The sequence below is a fragment of the Coregonus lavaretus genome (assembly GCF_964263955.1).
Source record: "Coregonus lavaretus genome assembly, chromosome: 8".
Classification (NCBI taxonomy): domain Eukaryota; kingdom Metazoa; phylum Chordata; class Actinopteri; order Salmoniformes; family Salmonidae; genus Coregonus; species Coregonus lavaretus.
Genome location: NC_139995.1, coordinates 13,032,362 through 13,052,845, shown reverse-complemented (window position 1 = coordinate 13,052,845; position 20,484 = coordinate 13,032,362). Strand labels below are relative to the sequence as shown.

General features: G+C 44.3%; 1 protein-coding gene and 1 pseudogene across 4 annotated transcripts; one reads left to right on the top strand and one right to left on the bottom strand.

Annotated features, from left to right (window-relative positions):
* The first annotated feature begins 887 nt into the window (after positions 1-887).
* LOC311134130 (T-cell leukemia translocation-altered gene protein homolog) lies at positions 888-11,695 on the top strand. Of its 3 annotated transcripts, none has more exons than XR_014613648.1 (4): positions 888-1,279; positions 5,484-5,538; positions 10,719-10,839; positions 11,434-11,695. XR_014613648.1 is itself a non-coding variant. In XM_084167717.1 (3 exons), exons 1-3 carry the CDS (start codon positions 1,069-1,071, stop codon positions 10,759-10,761), a joined length of 309 nt encoding a protein of 102 aa, XP_084023843.1. In that variant the 5' UTR covers positions 888-1,068; the 3' UTR covers positions 10,762-11,695. The 3 variants fall into 3 exon arrangements, 1 of the variants encoding a protein (XP_084023843.1); XR_014613649.1 differs by having other exon boundaries at positions 10,719-10,880; XM_084167717.1 differs by having other exon boundaries at positions 10,719-11,695.
* A 166-nt stretch (positions 11,696-11,861) lies between these two features.
* Positions 11,862-19,903, bottom strand: LOC311133433 (glycerate kinase-like; annotated as a pseudogene). Its single transcript has 3 exons — positions 19,507-19,903; positions 13,941-13,969; positions 11,862-12,863 (listed from the first exon to the last, which is right to left on the bottom strand). The product of its transcript is annotated as a glycerate kinase-like (transcript).
* Between the last annotated feature and the right edge of the window lie 581 nt (positions 19,904-20,484).

Genomic DNA, 20,484 nt, shown 5'->3' with positions numbered 1-20,484 from the left:
AAACACACACACATGCATATTGAAGCCACAAACACACACATACATTCACATTCCTTCACATACACTGCTGCTACTCTGTTTATTATCTATGCACAGTCTCTTTACTAGTACCTACATGTACACATTACTCCTTGTATATAGCCTCATCATTGTTATTTTATTGTGTTACTATTTTTCCTTCAGTTTATTTAGCACATTTTTCTTACTTACTTTTTTAAAACTCTGCATTGTTGGTTAAGGTCTCGTAAGTTATCATTCCACTGTAAGGTCTACACCTGTTGTATTCGGCGCGTGTGACAAATAAAATGTGATTTGATTTGAACTGTGCATGTGCAGGCCTTCAAATCAAAGGCACTCCTTGATTTTTTAAAGTTATTTTTGACGAAAATGAAAACATGTCAGTTTGTGACTTTCACGAGGTTGGAGTAATAACATGTTCAACTACTTAAGAAACCCTACCTCTTTAAGGAATACCTGGGATAGTATAAAAGTAATCCTTCTCTAATGATCAGTTCTAAACATGTATTTTTCTTCTCTATGTTCATGATCTATTTCTCTGTGCTTCTATGACAGACAGTTGGTGGTCGGAGCATGTCTCTGGAGCCGCTGAACCGGAGGAGCGTGTATTAATCCTGCTGTAGGACTCATTGTTGCCAACACTAGCAGGTTAAACGAATGAATAAAATTAACGAATTATGATTCTCGAGTTAGTAAAAAGAGTAGTTCAAAAAGAACGAATCGTTCGCGAACTGCACGTCACTAGATAAATCACGGTTTTGATGCTCTCGAACACGGCCACAGACTTCTCAAACACCCTGGTCTGCTTCATCTGTTTCGCAAGCGTTCCCGGAAGTCTCGCGATGTTTCGCATCTGGGTTTAGATACTAAAAGCAAATATTTACATCTTGTGAGATTACGCCTAAATCTTTTTGAGGAATGTGGTGAATTGTAACAGTCAGCGCATCACCCGTTAGCCATCTACTCAGCCTTGAACATAACCTAACGTTAACTGGTTTAGGTAAGACATGTTTTTTGACAAATCATACACGTTGGGTGGTGTTTTATAAAATGGAAGAGCCGTGGGATTTTGAGTTTTTATCCCGTATTGTGGACGGGTTTGTGTCGTTTCTTTCCGAATTCGTGGATGACTGGTTGGCTAATGATATGAGAGTGTCAATATTCAAGATCTTGTTTAGCTGGCTCGTTGTCAGTCTCATTGCCATCCACTTCGCTTGGAGAGTTTACGGAAACACTGTGAACGATATGTATTACCGACAAGGTGAGCGCTACAGTAAACTAACTAACATTCATCATAGAATGTTTGCCACAATGACGTTTAGGTCTATGCTAGCTTGCTACATTTTGAAACGGCGGTGATATGTGAACGCTTCCATACCATACAGCCGTTACACAGTAGGTAGTGTAATGCATAGAATAGCACAGAGGATTTTCGTCCAACCAATACTTCAAATTCCTGGCTTTAGTCCATGTGCCAGATCCCCACATTTGGGTCATCGGGTTCATTTGGGCCGACAAAGTCTCATATATATGACATTTAAAAAAATCAGCAATAGCGGAGTTGCCACATTTAGCCAATAAACATTTTTCCCATAACCTTATCGACTGAATTAAGAAGGAATCTCGATTTAACTTTGAACGACCTTAATCAAAAATCGTTTTTCCATCAATAAGAATTATTGCGTGCTAATGTGACTAATAAAGAAATAAACTTCAAAAAACGAATGGTAGGCTATTTCCTGGCAGTTGTGCCTTTATTAAGTGCCAGATGTTAAGACTACAAACCGTTCTAAATGGCCTATTTGGGAGATTGACTTGTCATTTCAATAGGCATAGGCTACTGACTAAAATCTGGGTTTATGATTGTAATTCCATTTAGCCATGGTTTGGTTAGCTATATGCAGGTAGCCTATAGCCCCTGATAGGCCTACATCTAATTTTAGATGGCCTACACAGTAGATTTAGCAGCTTGCTTAAATTGACATTCAACATGAATAGCAAGGCGATCTCGTGGTAAGAAGTGCTTCCGTTGCCCAATAGGCTATCGAGGGAAGGGGTCATAATTTCAATCACTGAATCAAATATGAATAATATGGATATGAACTATAGCTACCGATATTCATTAATTATTTTTCACAAAAACAAATCCCCCCAAAATATATCTTGATTACTTCTACTTTCCATTATCATTTAACAGATGATAAGACTTGATTATACATTTTTTTGCTAACATATGATGGGGATCCCAGGGTCGCCGGTTTGCCTGGGCAGGGGCCCTGAAGTACCCCCTCATGTGCTTTTTACCAGTAGGCATATGGTTTCATGAGTCTTCTCAAGTACCCCCTGTGGATAGGCCAAGTACCCCCAGGGGTCCTAGTACACCTGGCTGGGAACCACTGGTATAATGTAACTAAGTAAAGATACTTTGGAGTACTACTTAAGGAATTTTGGGGGTATCCAGGGCTTGACATTAAGGCTTGTCCACTTGCCCGGGGCAAGTATTATTATTTTATTTATTTTTTAAGTAGGACAAACATTTATGTTGTCCAAATGGACAAGTAAAAAAAAATCACGCAAAAAGCACTATCAAACAATTTAGGCTACTCCAATCAGAGTTGGATCAGTGTCCTCCGGATGCAATGTGTTGTGCACTGTCCTCTATCCTCCCAATCTCTGCAGAGCGCACCAGAGTATAATTATTGTAGGCCTGCATTGACAGGCACAAGCGGTCTGTCAATCATGCAGTCGGGAGATGCGTTTTTGAGATCAAAGCGAGCTTGCCATGATGGCTGGCAACGTTCTTATCCCTTGCTTACCAGCTAGCCAACTTTGGCTAACACAGTCACGTCAAACAGTGTAGCCAGAATAACAGCAAAGTAGCTGCATTTACTTTTGTTTAAGCTGTTTTCTAGTATTTTTTGGGGGGGGATACATAACAATGAGCTAATGATGTGCCATTTCGCCTGGCATAGAACATTTGCCCTCTCGCCAGGCCACTGTTCAGAAGAGATAGCCAACTACACGGCTAACACAATCACTATAAACTGAAGCTGGAATGACAGCAAACTAGCTGCATTTCCTGTTTTTCTATTGACGTTTCTTTGTACAGTTGAAGTTGGACGTTTACATACACTTAGGTTGGAGTCATTAAAACTCGTTTTTCAACCACTCCACAAATTTCTTGTTAACAAACTATAGTTTTGGCAAGTCAGTTAGGACATCTACTTTGTGCATGACACAGGTAATTTTACAACAGTTGTTTACAGACAGATTATTTCACTTATAATTCACTGTATCACAATTCCAGTGGGTCAGAAGTTTACATACACAAAGTTGACTGTGCCTTTAAACAGCTTGGAAAATTCCAGAAAATGTCATGGCTTTAGAAGCTTCTGATAGGCTAATTGACATCATTTAAGTCAATTATAGGTGTACCTGTGGATGTATTTCAAGACCTACCTTCAAACTCAGTGCCTCTTTGCTTGACATCATGGGAAAATCAAAAGAAATCAGCCAAGACCTCAGAAAGAAAATTGTAGACCGCTACAAGTCTGGTTCATCCTTGGGAGCAATTTCCAAATGCCTGAAGGTACCACGTTCATCTGTATACGCAAGTATAAACAGCATGGGACCACACAGCCGTCATACTGCTCAGGAAGGAGACGCGGTCTGTCTCCTAGAGATGAACGTACTTTAATGCGAAAAGTGCAAATCAATCCCAGAACAACAGCGAAGGACCTTGTGAAGATGCTGGAGGAAACAGGTACAAAAGTATCTATATCCACAGTAAAACAAGTCCTATATCGACATAACCTGAAAGACCGCTGAGCAAGGAAGAAGCCACTGCTCCAAAACCACCATGAAAAAGCCAGACTACGGTTTGCAACTGCACATGGGGACAAAGATCGTACTTTTTGGAGAAATGTCCTATGGTCTGATGAAACAAAAATAGAACTGTTTGGCCATAATGACCATCATCGTTATGTTTGGAGGAAAAAAGGGGGTAGCTTGCAAGCCGAAGAACACCATCCCAACCGTGAAGCACAGGGGTGGCAGCATCATGCTGTGGGGGTGCTTTGCTGCAGGAGGGACTGGTGCACTTTACAAAATAGATGGCATCAAGAGGATGGAAAATTATGTGGATATATTGAAGCAACATCTCAAGACATCAGTCTGGAAATGGGTCTTCCAAACGGACAATGACCCCAAGCATACTTCCAAAGTTGTGGCAAAATGGCTTAAGGACAACAAAGTCAAGGTATTGGAGTGGCCATTACAAAGCCCAGACCTTAATCCTATAGAACATTTTTGGGCAGAACTGAAAAAGCGTGTGCGAGCAAGGAGGCCTACAAACCTGACTCAGTTACACCCGCTCTGTCAGGAGGATTGGTCCAGAATTCACCCAGTTAATTGTGGGAATCTTGTGGAAGGCTACCTGAAACGTTTGACCCAAGTTAAACAATTTTAAAGGCAATGCTACCAAATACTAATTGAGTGTATGTAAACTTCTGACCCACTGGGAATGTGATGAAAGAAATAAAAGCTTAAATAAATCATTCTCGCTACTATTATTCTGACATTTCACATTCTTAAAATAAAATGGTGATCCTAACTGACCTAAGACAGGGAATTCTTACTAGCATTAAATGTCAGGAATTGTGAAAAACTGAGTTTAAATGTATTTGACTAAGGTGTATGTAAACTTCCGACTTCAACTGTACATGTCATTTTGTCCTTGAAACATTTAATTGAAACACTGTAGAATTCCATTCATTCCTATTAAGGACGGCTCAGGAGTGCCCGTATGGCCGACCAGTGGCTTCAAAGCCTCACAATAACCAATACATACAGTAGCATCAGCAATCCAGGGTTTATATGCATCATTGGTTGACACTCGCCTGTCTCGATCAATGAGAAGATTTGAAATAGACAAGATCGCGGAATGGTTTACTTCATGTAGCAAAACAAATATTTAATTAAATAACCAAGCATTTTCAAACAGAAACATGGAAGTTTAGAAGACATGCATTGTCTTCCAAGTCGGGAATTGAGGAAGTATCGGCAACTAAAGTTTGATCTAAAATTCTCTGTGCTATGCTTTACACTGGGCGAGTTCGATTTGCATGGCCCAGTGCCCCAGGTGGGCAGAGGTTGCTCAGTTTAGACCAATCCATTGGTCCTTAAGTGAAATCTCGACCCACCCAGGGCACTGGGGCATGCGAAACGAACTCGACCACTATCTACTGTGTAACGGCTGTAGCTGTATGGAAGCATTCAAATATCACGCCGTTTCAAATTGTAGCTAGTTCTATGTCTGAAAGGCATACTGCCATGTAGCCCCAACCGCAACTGGATTCTGATTCATTGGGCTTGATCTGTATAAACCGTCAAATTAGAATCCAGTTGCGGTCGAAGCTAGCTGTCATGAAGTGCTAGCTAACGTATTGTTGTGCTCTAACATTTAGGTACTGGTGGACAGAATGGAGGCACACCTGACACTGCACCTCACCGCAGTGGATGGTAGGTGGCCAAGCATCCATGTGTCTCCCTCCAGGTACCCCTAATACTGACTGTTATTCTCTAGTCACTATACAGTGTCGTTTTCTCTAGCTAACTGCACTGGACTCCACACATTTGATTTTCCCATTATGAATTTAGTTGGTAAGGCTAGTTGGTTGCTTCCTACTGTTAAAAGCGGTAGGTGTACCTAAATGAAAAAATAAAAACCTTTACCATTACAAATGTAGACAGCGGACAGAGAAAAGCCGACCCCCCCCCCCCCCCCCTATATAATTTGGGTTACTTTCAAGGTGTACATTAGGGGAATGATAAGCTCATACTCTGAAAGTTAAATCTAAGTTAGACATTTTAATTATTATTATTATTTAAAAAAAAAAAAAATTAAGTCCATAAAAAAATCTTTACAAGGTAAAGAAGAAAATAACATTTCTAAACTTAAGCAGGAATATGATATTTTACTTTTGAAGAGAGCAAACAACTACAGGTTAAACTCAAATAAAGCATACTATTAATGGTTAATAAACATGGTAAACATCTCGCAGCCCTCACAAAACAAATACGCGCCAAAACAGTTATCATTTAAAAAGATAAAGATACAAATGCGTTAATTAGAAACAACAACGCGATTAATGACAATTTTAAAAGCTTCTATGAAAATCTATAATAATCAGAATTAAACAAGAGTTCCCTTAAAAAAAAAAAAAGATTGCAGTTTTGAAACTACAGTAAATGTGCAGTAACTGCAGTCGACCGGTATTTTGGAAGCAGTTTTTCCAGATTAACTGCAGTTATACTGCAAAATTACTGCAGTAAAAAAGTGCTATTTTGGACACAGTATTTGTAGCGTCCTGCAGTTATACTGCACTCTAACTACAGTTATACTACAGTGTACTGCAGTTATACTGCACTCTGACTGCAATCTTTTTTCTCAAGGGTTAGACTGATCCTACAGCCTTCTTAGACTCAACAACCCTGAAGCAATTATCAGCAGACAAAAAATAAACACTAAAAACAGATTTGATACATATCAAACTGTATATTAAAAATAGACACAAACAAATACACTGAGTGTGCAAAATGTTAGGAACACCTTCCTAATATTGAGTTGCACCCCTTTTGTCCTCAGAACAGCCTCCATTCGTCGGGGCATGGACTACAAGGTGTTGAAAGCGTTTCACAGGGATGCTGGCCCATGTTGACTCCAATGCATCCCACATTTGTGTCAAGTTGGCTGGATGTCCTTTGGGTGGTGGACCATTCTTGATACACACGGGATACTGTTGAGCGTGAAACCCAGCAGCGCTGCACTTCTTGACACACTCAAACAAGTGAGCGTTGCACCTACTACCATACCCCGTTCAAAGGAAGTTAAATACTTTTTTGATTCACCCTCTGAATGGCACACATACACAATCCATGTCTCAATTGTCTAAAATCCTTATTTAACCTGTCTCCTCCCCTTCATCGACATTGATTTGAAGTGGATTTAAAAGGTGACATCAATAAGGGATCATGGCTTTCACCTAGATTCACCTGGTCAGTCTGTCATGGAAAGAGCAGGTGTTCCTAATGTTTTGTACACTCAGTGTACAAGAACATGTTTCAGTTTAATACAATGTGCAAAAAAACAAGATATAGATTTATCAATAAGGCTGTTGATTATTGCCGAAAAAGGCTTTTGGCTGTTTTGAATGGCCTGTTCTATTCAAAACTTTGGAAGCTTTCAACTTCCCAGCTGAAATATTAAATTAAATATATAAATATCCTAAAGCAAAAATATACACAAATAATACATTATCTGATTAAATTGCTTTAGAAAGGGGCACAAGACAGCGATGTCCTGTCTCCCCCCTCCTGTTTGCACTGGCAATGAACCTCTTGCAGAAAGAATTAGACAGGACCGAAACATAACAGGTATTGGTAAACATGAATATATATACTTATTTGCAGATTATCACCTGATATACCTGACCAATATTAAACTCTATGCCCCCCCTTGCAAAAACATATTTTCAGAATATTCTAAAATATCAGGATATAACATTTACATGGGGAAAAATGAAATAATGGCAATAGGAAAAATAACTCATGATCTACAGCAATCCTTTAAATGGACCACAACAAAATATAAAATGCTTAGGATGCTTAATAAGTGACAACAAACCACAAATATATATATATATATATATATATATATATATATATATAGATAGATAACTTTATCCCATCACTCAACAATATGAAAGCAGATCTAATTAAATGGAAAAATCTTCCCATAAATCTTCCAGCTAGAATAAACCTCTTCAGAATAGCATGGCTCCCAAAGTTTTTATATTTATTCTCAGTAATACCAATTATCCCACTGAAGACAATCTTTAAAAAAGTATACTCGGCCATAAGACTTTTATATTGGCAAATAAAACTCCTAGAACAAAAAGGAAAGTTTTACATCTTCCTAAGTCTGAGGGTTTTAACCTTTCAGACTTGGAATTGTATCAACTCGCCACCCAGGGCTTTTTTACTTGCGACACACAGTTAAATGCACTAAAGAGGAACAATGGGTACATATTGAAGATGTGCATGCTCATCCCCATAATCTTTTCGTGTCTATGTTCAAAGTATAAAGCGAAGAACATTAACAACTTCATAGTTAAGAACACTATAACAATATGGAAGAAAATGAAATATTCTACAAGAACCAATATCACTCCCTAAAAACGCAACCCTATGGAACAATCCTTGGATAGCTTTTCAGAATTCACTGATAAATTGGTCCACATGGAAAACTAAAGGCATAGAAACCATAAATGACATGGTAATAGGAAATACATATATTTCCATGACAGCATTAAAAAGCTATTTTGGACTGACCAATGTAGATATTTTCAAATACATGCAACTTAATTTTCCTATCAAGACTTTTCTATTTTGGACATCAGAGCAATCTTGAGGGAATCCTATTTGAGTCAGAAAAGGATATTCATATGACAAGTAAGATATACAAAAACTTGCAGAGAGCCTATCCAACTGACAATCTCTTTTTTTTTTATGTAAACAATTGGAACCAAGACTTAAAAAGAACGGATATTGGCACAAGATGGAGGGAATGTTGGAACATAACTAATGAAATTACAGTTAACTAAAATGTATGCTTAATACAGTATACCGTTTTTCCTATTTTGTTGCATTACAACCTGTAATTTAAATGGATTTGGATTTGGATTTCATGTAATGGACATACACAAAATAGTCCAAATTGGTGAAGTGAAATGAAAAAAAGAACTTGTTTCAAAAAATTCTAAAATATAAATAACGGAAAAGTGGTGCGTGCATATGTATTCACCCCCTTTGCTATGAAGCCCCTAAATAAGATCTGGTGCAACCAATTACATTCAGAAGTCACATAATTAGTTAAATAAAGTCCACCTGTGTGCAATCTAAGTGTCACATGATCTGTCACATGATCTCAGGATATATACACCTGTTCTGAAAGGCCCCAAAGTCTGCAACACCACTAAGCAAGGGGCACCACCAAGCAAGCAGCACCATGAAGACCAAGGAGCTCTCCAAACAGGTCCGGGACAAAGTTGTGGAGAAGTACAGATCAGGGTTGGGTTATAAAAAAAATATCTGAAATGTTGAACATCCCTGGGAGCAACATTAAATCCATTATTAAAAAATGTGAAGAATATGGCACCACAACAAACCTGCCAAGAGAGGGCCGCCCACCAAAACTCACGGACCAGGCAAGGAGGGCATTAATCAGAGAGGCAACAAAGAGACCAAAGATAACCCTGAAGGAGCTGCAAAGCTCCACAGCGGCGATTGGAGTATCTGTCCATAGGACCACTTTAAGCCGTACACTCCACAGAGCTGGGCTTTACAGAAGAGTGGCAAGAAAAAAGCCATTGCTTAAAGAATGAAATAAGCAAACATGCTGTGGGGATGTTTTTCATCGGCAGGGACTGGGAAACTGGTCAGAATTGAAGGAATGATGGATGGAGCTAAATACAGGGAAATTCTTGAGGGAAACCTGTTTCAGTCTTCCAGAGATTTGAGACTGGGACGGAGGTTCACCTTGCAGCAGGACAATGACCCTAAGCATACTGCTAAAGCAACATTCGAGTGTTGTAAGGGGAAACATTTAAATGTCTTGGAATGGCCTAGTCAAAGCCCAGACCTCAATCCAATTGCGAATCTGTGGTATGACTTAAAGATTGCTGTACCCCAGCGTAACCCATCCAACTTGAAGGAGCTGGAGCAGTTTTGCCTTGAAGAATGGGCAAAAATCCCAGTGGCTAGATGTGCCAAGCTTATAGAGACATACCCCAAGATACTTGCAGCTGTAATTGCTGCAAAAGGTGGCTCTACAAAGTATTGACTTTGGGGGGGTGAATAGTTATAAACGCTCAAGTTTTCAGTTTTTTTGTCTTATTTCACAAAAAAATATATTTTGCATCTTCAAAGTGGTAGGCATGTTGTGTAAATCAAATGATACAAACCCCCCAAAAATCAATTTTAATTCCAGGTTTTAAGGCAACAAAATAGGAAAAATGCCAAGGGGGGTGAATACTTTCGCAAGCCACTGTAAACTAATGTATGGAATTTATTACACAAGGGACAAAATTCACAAATTCTACAGCACAACGGTAGTCGTGTCTTTTTGTAAAACTAACAATGACTCAATAATCCATGCCTTCTGGGAATGCTATGAAGTCTAAAAGTTATGGGCGGAGTTAGGTTGGCTGTCAAAAGTATTACAATGTAAATGTACTTTTAATCCACCTGTCTGCATATTTCAAGACATGCCATATCGGGGTGCAGTGAGATACTTTTCTCTTTAATCATCTTGAAAAAACATATACTTAAACTGGAAATCAACCAATCCTCTATTATTAACACAATGGAAAGGTCAAATGATTTATTATCTAAATGTTGAAAGTGCGTGGGCGACGAAGAGAAACAAAATGGTGCAGTTTGAGGCCATGTGGCAGAGAGTGATGCGGGCCCTGGAGATGGGGGTGTGAGCAGGTGGGTCTGGGCAGGTGTGTTGTCATTATTTATGTGTTTTATTGTATTGTTAAAAAATATATTACAATTACAAAAAAAGCAGTAGGTGGGATTCCTTTCCTTGTCTGTTACATTGGTGAGTGATTGTGATAATGTTTTCTATCTGTCAGGGAGAGTGCTGCAGGAGACACCCTCAAGACACACCGTGAGTGACAGACCGGACATAAGTTGGACTACACACTACTTGCTCTCTGTCTAATCAGACAGTGTTGCTGAGTAAACACAGACTTGGTATGTTGTGCTTTTCAAATGGGCTGGAGTTCATTGATGAGGTGAGCCTACGGACGCTTCCTTACTCTTGAGCTGAAAAATACTTTTCCCTGGACGGTTGTCATGAAGATGTAACGGTTATCAGGCTCAGTTTACATCCAGACAGCCACACCATGCGATATGCTAAGATATTCTCTCATATGCCATCTTTTAAAATCTCATATCTTTAAAAATGTAGCTCCTCGTGTTCATTTTTACCCCTTTTTGATTGGTGAGACATTAAAATATCCATCCGGCTCTATGTCCTTTGATTGGCTGTAGATTGAACCGAAATGTTATTCTAATCTACCGGTAGACAGAATCTGAAAAGACTCAACAACTGCTGTGAGAGTTGTTGATGGGTGTGACTGCTGTTATGTTCATAACATATTATTGTATGAATAAGGAGCTGTTCTGTTCTGAGATGGTTTCTGTTTTTATTTCCACTGGAGCAAGGCTACATAGTAATCCGTGAAGAGCGAGCTGGAGCAAGTCTACTGTGGAGAAGTGGTCAGAGATAGAAGCCTTACATCAAATGGCAGCTCCCCTCAAACTCTGATTTCTTTTTCTTGACAGCCTCACCTTATTATACCCGTTGTACACCCCTTCTATGGCTGGAACATCCATATTGAGAAGGAGCAAATGCATGAGGCCTCTGTGACTCTTCTGATTGCTGTGAAAATATAAAACAGTGAAGGCCATTAATGCCTTTTATTGTCTCAGGTACAGGTAGGTACCTGTAGCAGTCAAATGGAGAAGGCAAATGGATTGTACATTTTGTAATTAATGGTCTTGTGCAATTGATTGGTACTTATTAAAGAATTGTGTTTAAAATTCACATTTAGTAATTATTATTTTTTAATTGTCTAAAACGATGTCCAGCACACAACCCACAATTGCTCTGTACAAGAACAATCTCTCTTCACAAATAACAAAAAAGTAAACAATTTTACGGTATTCATTCTTTATTATTTATTCCTATTTATCATAGACATAACTGACTGTGGCTTTTTAAATTAAATGTGGACTTCCAGAAGGGCTTGCTGGAAAGGGTATCATTGGAATAGTCAACTTTGAAAAGCTGCGCTCTGAATAAACTCATGTCTACTCTGTATGGATTCATACTGAAATGTGTGCTTAGCTGCTTTCATGCCCTCGTCTTCATCAATGACCAGACACGACTATGGGGATTGGTGGGATGAGCAGGATGTGCACATCCATCACATTGTTCCCCGTTAACCCTGGTAGGAGCAGTTGCTGCCCACCAGACAGGTGTGAAAAGAAGGTGAAGGAATCATTGTTAATGAGGAAGCCTTCAGTGTCCAGCCCCTGTGCACGTGCTTCTTCTCCAAGCCCTGCGTCTGTGACCGCCCCTGCTGCCTCAGTTGGCCCGTCCTGACCATCTGTCCCACCACTCAGGAACAGGGGACCCTTCGGAGGGAGTGCCATGCCTCCCAGCTCCAGCCACACTCGCAGGGCCAGCTCCTGGTTCCGCCCACCACGCCCCTTGCCTGTCAACTGCACAGTGGGCTCTCCCCCAGCCAGCAGACTGGTGGCTCCTCAGCCCTCCCCACGCCCCTCGGCCCCTCGGCCTCTCAGCAGGCAACTCAGGAGGGGGTTCGTCACAGGAGCAGGCAAAGTGAGCCAGTAGACCATAAAGGCGAGAGACAGACTGTACGTCCCCACACACCCCTGGCGACAGCACAACTGGACGGAATCCGAGCTCCCGTGCATGTCGCCCTGCGCATTCCAGAGCAATGCTATTGGAGCCAATTACAGCATTGAGAACGTGTCACCCTGTCTGACTGCTCTCCAGCCTCCTCCCACCGGGGAGCTGAGCGTCCAAGGACCTCCTTGACTGAGGCGGGGAGAGAGGCTGCGGACAGCCCACAGCGGTCCAGCACCGGCCAAATCTCCTCAGGCCACGCCTCAGTCTACACTGTGGGGCCACTGGCTATCAAGTCCAAGGGATCTCCGATTACATCAGACTGAACCAGGGCCACCACCTGTTAGAAAATGTTAACAGGAAAATTGCATTTTACCAAATATGACCACAATATAAAGTGAATGTGCAAGAAGTTTAGGTCTTTGGGTGAAAGCTCTATAATGAGCTAGTAGTTGCGGTCTTATCTGAGCAGGGTGAGCGCAGTGTGCAAGTCCACCTCCCTTAAATAGCGACAGGGCACGGCGTAGTTAAGCTCCTGAATGGTGGCGCCAGCACCAGCCAGTCTGCGTGTAACATCCTGTTTTTCTTGAAGAGAGATTGGTGGGACTGGTGCAGGCAAGACTGCAGACCCTCCTACAAACACAATATGTATATGTTAAATGTCCAATGCAGCTGATTTTATCTCTATCAAATCATTTCTGGATAACAGTTAAGGACCTTACTGTGATTGTTTTAAATAAAAATAAAAAACCTTTTAGCAAAGACCAATTCTTCAAGCAAGAATTTAGCTAGGACTGACGGAGTGGTTTGAGTTGGTCTATTAACTAATTTAGCGCATGGTGATGTCACCATAGAAGGTCAAAACAGGCAGACATTTAAGGCAGTCTTTTCAAACAGCTCTTACACTAAAAGGGCATTATGATCATTTTCACAATTTCACAGTATTATTCCAACCTCGTAGCACAGGAAACACAGGAAAATCTAGTTTTTGACTGCACTGATATTTATGGACACCCTGTAGCTTCGGTGATTCAGATTAAGTAATAACTATATAGTTTGTTAGACAATTACATTATGTAGTAGTAGTAGTTGGGTATCAATTTACTTGAAATGAGTACAAGCAACAGGTCTTTCTAAGTCAGTGTGCTGGCCAGCTTCTTAATACATTCGGCTTCCCCCTGGGCATCAGCAGCTGGCAGGTTGTGTTTAGCTCCTTCCATCACTGTGATACAACTTCCATCCTTCAACAACATCTGGCTGAGGAGAAATTAAAACAGAGAAGAGGGGAGCAATTAATTTACCAACCAACCAACCCATCCCACCCACAAACACTGGTTCTAGTTTGAGTTGCTTACTCTTTCCCATGCTGCCGTAGTGTCTCCTTTATTCCATGTGGCACACTGATCACTCCTCTCACCAAGTGGTATCCCACAATCCTCTCTGCCTCTGGGGGACAGGAGAACAAAGCCAAAACGATGTTTATGGATCACAGGATGTACTGTTAATTATGACCACCCACTTTGATGTTTCTGCTGTTCTGATTTTACTGGTCATTTCTCAGATTTGTATGTGCACACCAAAAAAGACACCCAAGAGATTCCAGATAGAGACAAAGGGGCCTACTAGTTGACCTTCTGTCCCTTGCCTTGAGATGCCCACACAACACATCAGATAACCAGATAACCACATATTCACTCTGCATTTAGTTGACAAGACTCAAGTCATTGAGTGAATCCTAGTGAGGTTGCCTACCTGTACACAGGGTATGGGGAACCTCTGGATTTCCTCTGTGTGAGAGCTGTGTACTTGCAGAGTCAGGATCAGCACTAAGGCAGTGTCGCAAAATCTGGACAGAGCTCAACTCAAGTTGAATATGTACCCTCTGTGTAATGATTGACTCAAGTTTTGCACGACCTTTTTTTTGTTAGTTTTTATATTCTTTAAATATTTTATTTAACAGTAACATGTAAAACACAAAAAAACAGAACAGTCAGAGGGATTACACAAAGAAATGAGAGAAAAAAATATAGATATAAAATAACACAAATCCACATTATATCAATGCACGACCTAGATCGAGGCACAGAGACGGTCTCAATGGGGAAAGCTGAGCTGACTACAATGACTGTGCTAGTGGCAGACTCCACTAAACTGGCAGGCTGGCTAACAGGAACCAATGAGGGGTGGGGGTGGGGGTGGGTGGGGGGGGGGGGGTTGTTCATGCAGGAACCAATGGGATTCTCGAGGGGGTGGTGTTCATGAAGGAACCAATGTGATGCCCAGGTCCAGAACAAATTCAAGGAAACATACAGTTCTATGAGTGGAGCGGAGCCCCATAGGGGAGCTCTGCTCCTATTGGTTTACCCTGCTGCCTATGCAGCGAACAGCCTGAGACAACATTATGTACACACCTGCAGCCAATAGGAGTACAGGTGTCCCTATAAGAGGGGACGCTTCCCCTCAATCAGCCTCCCGAGATATTATCTTCAGTGAGACTAGAGAGGGTCGGCAGGGCCTTAAATCCTATGGGGCTCCACTCCACTCATAGAACTGGAGTTACACTCCGGTAACTATTATTCTATATTGTGGAGCTCCGCCCCATAGGGGAGCTCTGCTCCTATTGGTTTAAGGCGGAGCGCAACGCTCCAAAATGTACTCCCTGCCGAGCCCAACACTTCCCATCGAAATGAAAAGGTCGGGCCTAGCAATGGCTGCGACCAAGTCCCGCAGTACTGTAACACACTGTGTCACAATATACTGCGTCATCGGTTCAAATCTGCCCCACCTAGTCCAATGGCATCACCAATGTCTGGTGGGCAGATCACTAGAATACGGGCCATACTAATCTGTACTAGCAGATAGATGGTACCTCAATATCCTCTTACAACAATACCGACCACTAATGGAATGACACAAAGTGTCACTCTACATTGTGTACACGGTAGCCCGCCCCACTCAATCAATGGAACCCCAAAGATTAGTGGGCAGATCCCAGAACATGATTCATACTAATCTGAACAAGCAGATAGATGACGTCACATTCCGTCAAAATTGTCATGACCGGTCTAACAGTACCGTAACCAAGGTTACTACTATTATCCCTCATCATTCCGCCTCAACCCAGTTATTCACTGGTGGGCAGATCAATACATGCCTTCTACTGTACTGAACATGTCAGTCAGGAGTCATGCTAAAATATGTCTTTCTATCAGAAGCGGACCTGAAAGAGACCTGTCTCATCGGTCCTGCATTCCTCTCTCTTAGCTCAAGTCCTCCCCTCAGCAACGCTGAGTACAGACTGAGCCAAAGAGTTAGAAGACATATCCAAGAGATAGAAACTGATAAATGGAGACGGTGACGACCACGATGCTGCTGCACAGATATCCTCTACCCCTGTTCCTTTGAAAAGGGCAGTAGAAGCCGCTACTCCACGAGTGGAATGGGCTCTTATACCCTGAGGCAATTGTCGCCCCGCTGCCTCATAAGCTGTCTCAATGCCTTCGCAAAGCCAATGAGATAGACGCTGTTTCGAAAGTGGTCTACCTAGTGCAGCCGCACCGTGACACACAAACAGCTGAGGCAATGACCTAATCGCTGCTGTGCGCTCAACGTAACACGCCAAAGCGCGCACTGGGCACAGGCGATGGAGCCTTTCCTCTCTCCTCTCCCCATGGGGAGGGGGAGAAAAAGCCCACAGCTCCACGGTCTGTGACCTATATGAACTCTTCATAACCTTCTGCATAAATGCCAGGTTAGGACGTAACACCACTCTGCTCAAATCGCCATTAATGGCAAGGCAGTCGGGTCTCGTCGAAAGAGCACACAAATCACTGATACGCTTAGCAGTAGTCAAAGCGAGCAACAGTGCCGTCTTCATAGACAGCATCTTGAGGGGTATTTGATACAATGGCTCGAACAGCGACTCACAGAGCACTTCGAGTACCAAAGCCAAATCCCACTAATCCCAATAAGAAATGTTTCACTAGAGGGTGGCTGAAGACAGTGTCTCTGCCAAACCCCTCGTGACAAGCTGAAATCGTCGCTGCAAACACCTTAATGTTGTCGGGCGATCGCTGCTTATCAAACAAACTGCAGGAACGAGAGTACACTCTCAACCCAACAGTTCATGGGGTCTACATTCTCTGTGACACACCACTGTGAAAACACGTTCCATTTACTGGCATACACGCTGGAAGTGGAACCAGCACGTGAACCCTGTATGGTCCTGATTACTGAATCAGATAACCCACGGCGCTCTAGCCTGTCCCTCTCAGGAGCCAAGCCTTCAGTGGTTGGCCGATTCTGGGCAATCGCCCTATCGAGCCTCCCGCCTGAGACAACGCGTCCCGTCGATGTGGAATTGGCCAAGGTGGCGCAATCAACATCTGACTCATCTCTGTGAACCATGGAGCCCCCGGGCGATCGGGGGCCACCAATATTATTGACAGCCCGCCTGATCTCACCCTGGCTAACAGTGGGAGAATGCAGGATAACAGTGGGAATGCATACAGGAGAACTCTCTGCCACGGTCGGTGCGCAAACGCGTCCCTCCCCAGTGGCGGTTCGTCCTGTTCCCTCAGAGAGAACCATAGAGGATAATGCGCGTTCACACGTGACGCGAATAAGTCCACCTCGGCTCTCCCGAACTGTTCCCAAATTTGGAGAACAATGTCCGGGTGCAGACGCCACTCGTCTTCTCGAGGACCCCCTCGAGACATGAGGTCTGCTCCCACGTTCAAGTAGCCCGGAATGTGTGCTGCTCTCAACGAGCGAAGGTGCTCGTGAGCCCACAGCCAAAATTCCTCCGCCAACCGGTGGAGTGCAGGAGACCTGACTCCTCCCTGGCAATTTATGTAGGCTACTGTGGTCCGGTTGTCTGACCAGACCAACACATCGCGACCCCAAAGGGTAGACACGAAGTGGGTCAGAACCAGTCAAACCGTTTCCAACTCCAAGAGGTTGATGTGGCGACTCGAAAGAGGCCACACACCTATCGCTTGGGTCTGACATGTCCCTCCCCATCCAGTCAGAGAGGCATCTGTAAACACTGGAATGTTGGAGGACACTTTGCCTATTGGGACTCCGTGTGTGAGAACGCGCAGGTCTCTCCAATAGTTCAGATCTGCACTGAGCGAGAGAGGAACCACCACCAACCGACGACGTTGACGCACTGGGTCTAGTCTTAGTTGGAGCGAACCATCGCGGCATCCTGCGCATGCGCAGGAGTCCCGCCGGGACCACGAAATGGACTGACGACATGAGACCCAAGAGTGACATGACTGACAGCGCCATTACCGTGTGATTCGGACGAAACCTTCTCAGGGCTAGCAACAGGGCTGCCCTTTGAGGGTCCGAAATTCAAGCCCTCATCATTACAGTATCTAGCTGTATCCCCAGGTAGACAATCTGATGACTGGGCCAGGGTGCGCTCTTTTTCCAATTCACAGCGAACCCCAGATGCGTGAGATGAATCACTGTCTGTGTTGTGTGAGTGAACGCCAACTCTGCTGACGGGGCGAGAACCAGTAGGTCGTCTAGGTAGGCTAGTAGCCTTATTCCCTGACGACGCGACGGTTCCAGTGCCGCCTCCACCCACTTGGAAAACGTGCGAGGTGCCAGGGCGTACCCGAATGGCATCCTTGTGAACTCGTAAGCCACCCCTTGAAAGGCGAATCGCAGAAACTTTCTGTGACGCGGCTGCACCGGCACATGAAAGTACGCGTCCTTTAGGTCTATGCTTGTACAAAAGTCTCCCTTCTGGACACATTCCAGTAGACGTTTTGTTGTTAGCATTCGGAAGGGCCGTTTGGGGCTACGCTCTCGTTGAGAATGCGTAAATCCAATATCGGCCTCATTCCCCCCGTCTTTTTGGGCACTAGGAAATAGGGCGAATATAGCCCTTTGTTCCTTTGCTCCCGGGGAACTACTGTGACCGCCTCCTTCGCCAAAAGTTCCGTAATCTCTGAAACCAGAGCGGCCACTTTTTCTGGCGTTTTCATCACCGTCTCCACCACCCCCCTGAACGGGGGGGGGGGGGGGGGGGGGGGGGGGGTCCAATGAAATTGGATGGCATAACCCTTCTCCAGCACCTGGTCTAGCCAGTGGGAGAGAGTACAGCTTCGCCGCCACTCCCAGCAATGCAGAGAAAGCGGAAGAGCGCGAAGCTGTGGTACTTTCAGTAGGAAGGACCTGTATTCCTCTACACTGAAGTGGTGGAATGGCCCAAGGCGGGCCTCCCAAGAAAGGGAGAGGAACTATCAGCGCGTTCTGAGAGAAACGGGGGCGCCGAGACGTTGGTTACACTCCAAACCGTAGTATTCTGGCCCTCCGTGAACGCAGCACGGGTCTGAACTGCACTGGCCGAGGTGCTAGCCTGGGACAGAGCGCCATCCCTGCATAGCGATTGCGTCATCATTCCATTACCTGGTTGTGACTGCATTCTGCTATGAGAGACCTTCACTACAGCACTCCTAGCAGTCTATAGTGTGAGGTCCTTATGAGGTAAACTAAGGCGGCGCCTTGTTACCTTTATCACACTCGCCTCGTGTGTGCTCAGCTACGCACCCTTGGTGGGCTGAGCTACACTCAGAGTGGTGAGAGAGGGAGAGAGAGAGTGAAGGAGTCTGAACGTTCTCGGATGTATCATGGAAAAGGGGCTCTCTTGTGACAAAGTCAATTGGAGCCAACTCTTTATTCAAAACATCAACAACAACAGTTCCCTCCATACCCTCAACAGAAGGGTGGGGGGGAATAGTGGGCACAGTCGGACCAGCCACTGCGCCGTCTCCCATTCTCGCCACGTCATTGGCGCCGTCTCTTCTGGCCACCCCTCGGGTGCTTCCAAGAAGACGCTCTGACGACCTCTCTTGTCAACGGCACAGTTGGGACCTCTGGCTCCGCAGGAGGGGCGGGGCCTGCTTCTCTGCTGCCGGAAGTCGCTGCATGGCGCCGGGCACGACGCCTCGCTGTAGACCCCTGTCTACTTGAGGCGGTGGAGCTTGACGGTCGTTTCGGCGCAGGGCCGAGTCTTCCTGCCAGTGGCAGGTGTCTGGCCAGCTGCTTCCTCTCCTCGTCAAGCCTCATAAAACGCTCCGTCGCATCCTTGACGGCGACCCCAAACAGGCCGTCGTCAGAGATGGGGGCGTTCAGTAACGCGGCTCTGTCTGTCTCTTTCATGGCTGTCATAGACACCGAAGTGGCCATGGACCTCCCTGCACACACAGCTGATGCTTGCGTTAAGTGGAGAATAGCGCCAGAAATCCTGGACGCCTCTTCCACTTCCTCCCCAGTGAGCTCAGACTTACCTGTTGTTAGGCGGGACAGAGAGGCTGCTAGGAGGGCAATATTATTTGCCGCTGCTAAGGCCTGGGCTCCTAACATGAAGGACTTCTCAACCAGCTGTGCTGTGAGTCTGTCCTTCTGTGTGGGTAGAATGGCTTTCTTGGACGAGGGCCAGGGACTCGAACCCGGCACGAGATACGCAGCCAGGGCGCTCTCGAGCCTGGGGATTCCCCTTGAAAAGCCCTGCTGTCTGCCTTCCACTCTGGTGAATGGGAGGTACGCCTTAGCCGGCGAACGCACTGCTTAAGGTACCTCCCATGAGCCCTCCACATACTTACCAAGTGAGGGCATGGTCGGTGCCAGAGGCTCTGCCGCCCTCCTGGGCCTGGAATAAGGACCGCCCTCCATCATATCCACTTCCGGGTTGGAGGGAATGGGGGGAAGCTTAATCTGCAGGCGCTCGGCAGCCCTCTCGATGAGCCCTGGAAAGTCAGAGCGCAGAGAGGCTGTGGCGTTTGATGTGGCTGCTGAATTCTCAGAGCCCGCATCATCATCGCCCAGGGATGAAAAAGACCTCACCCTTTCCAATGGAAATGGGGTCTTAAAATCATGGGTCAGAGGGATGGATTGTTCCGCTGGAATATCCATCTCTTCCCCAATATCCCTGTCATCTCCTGAGT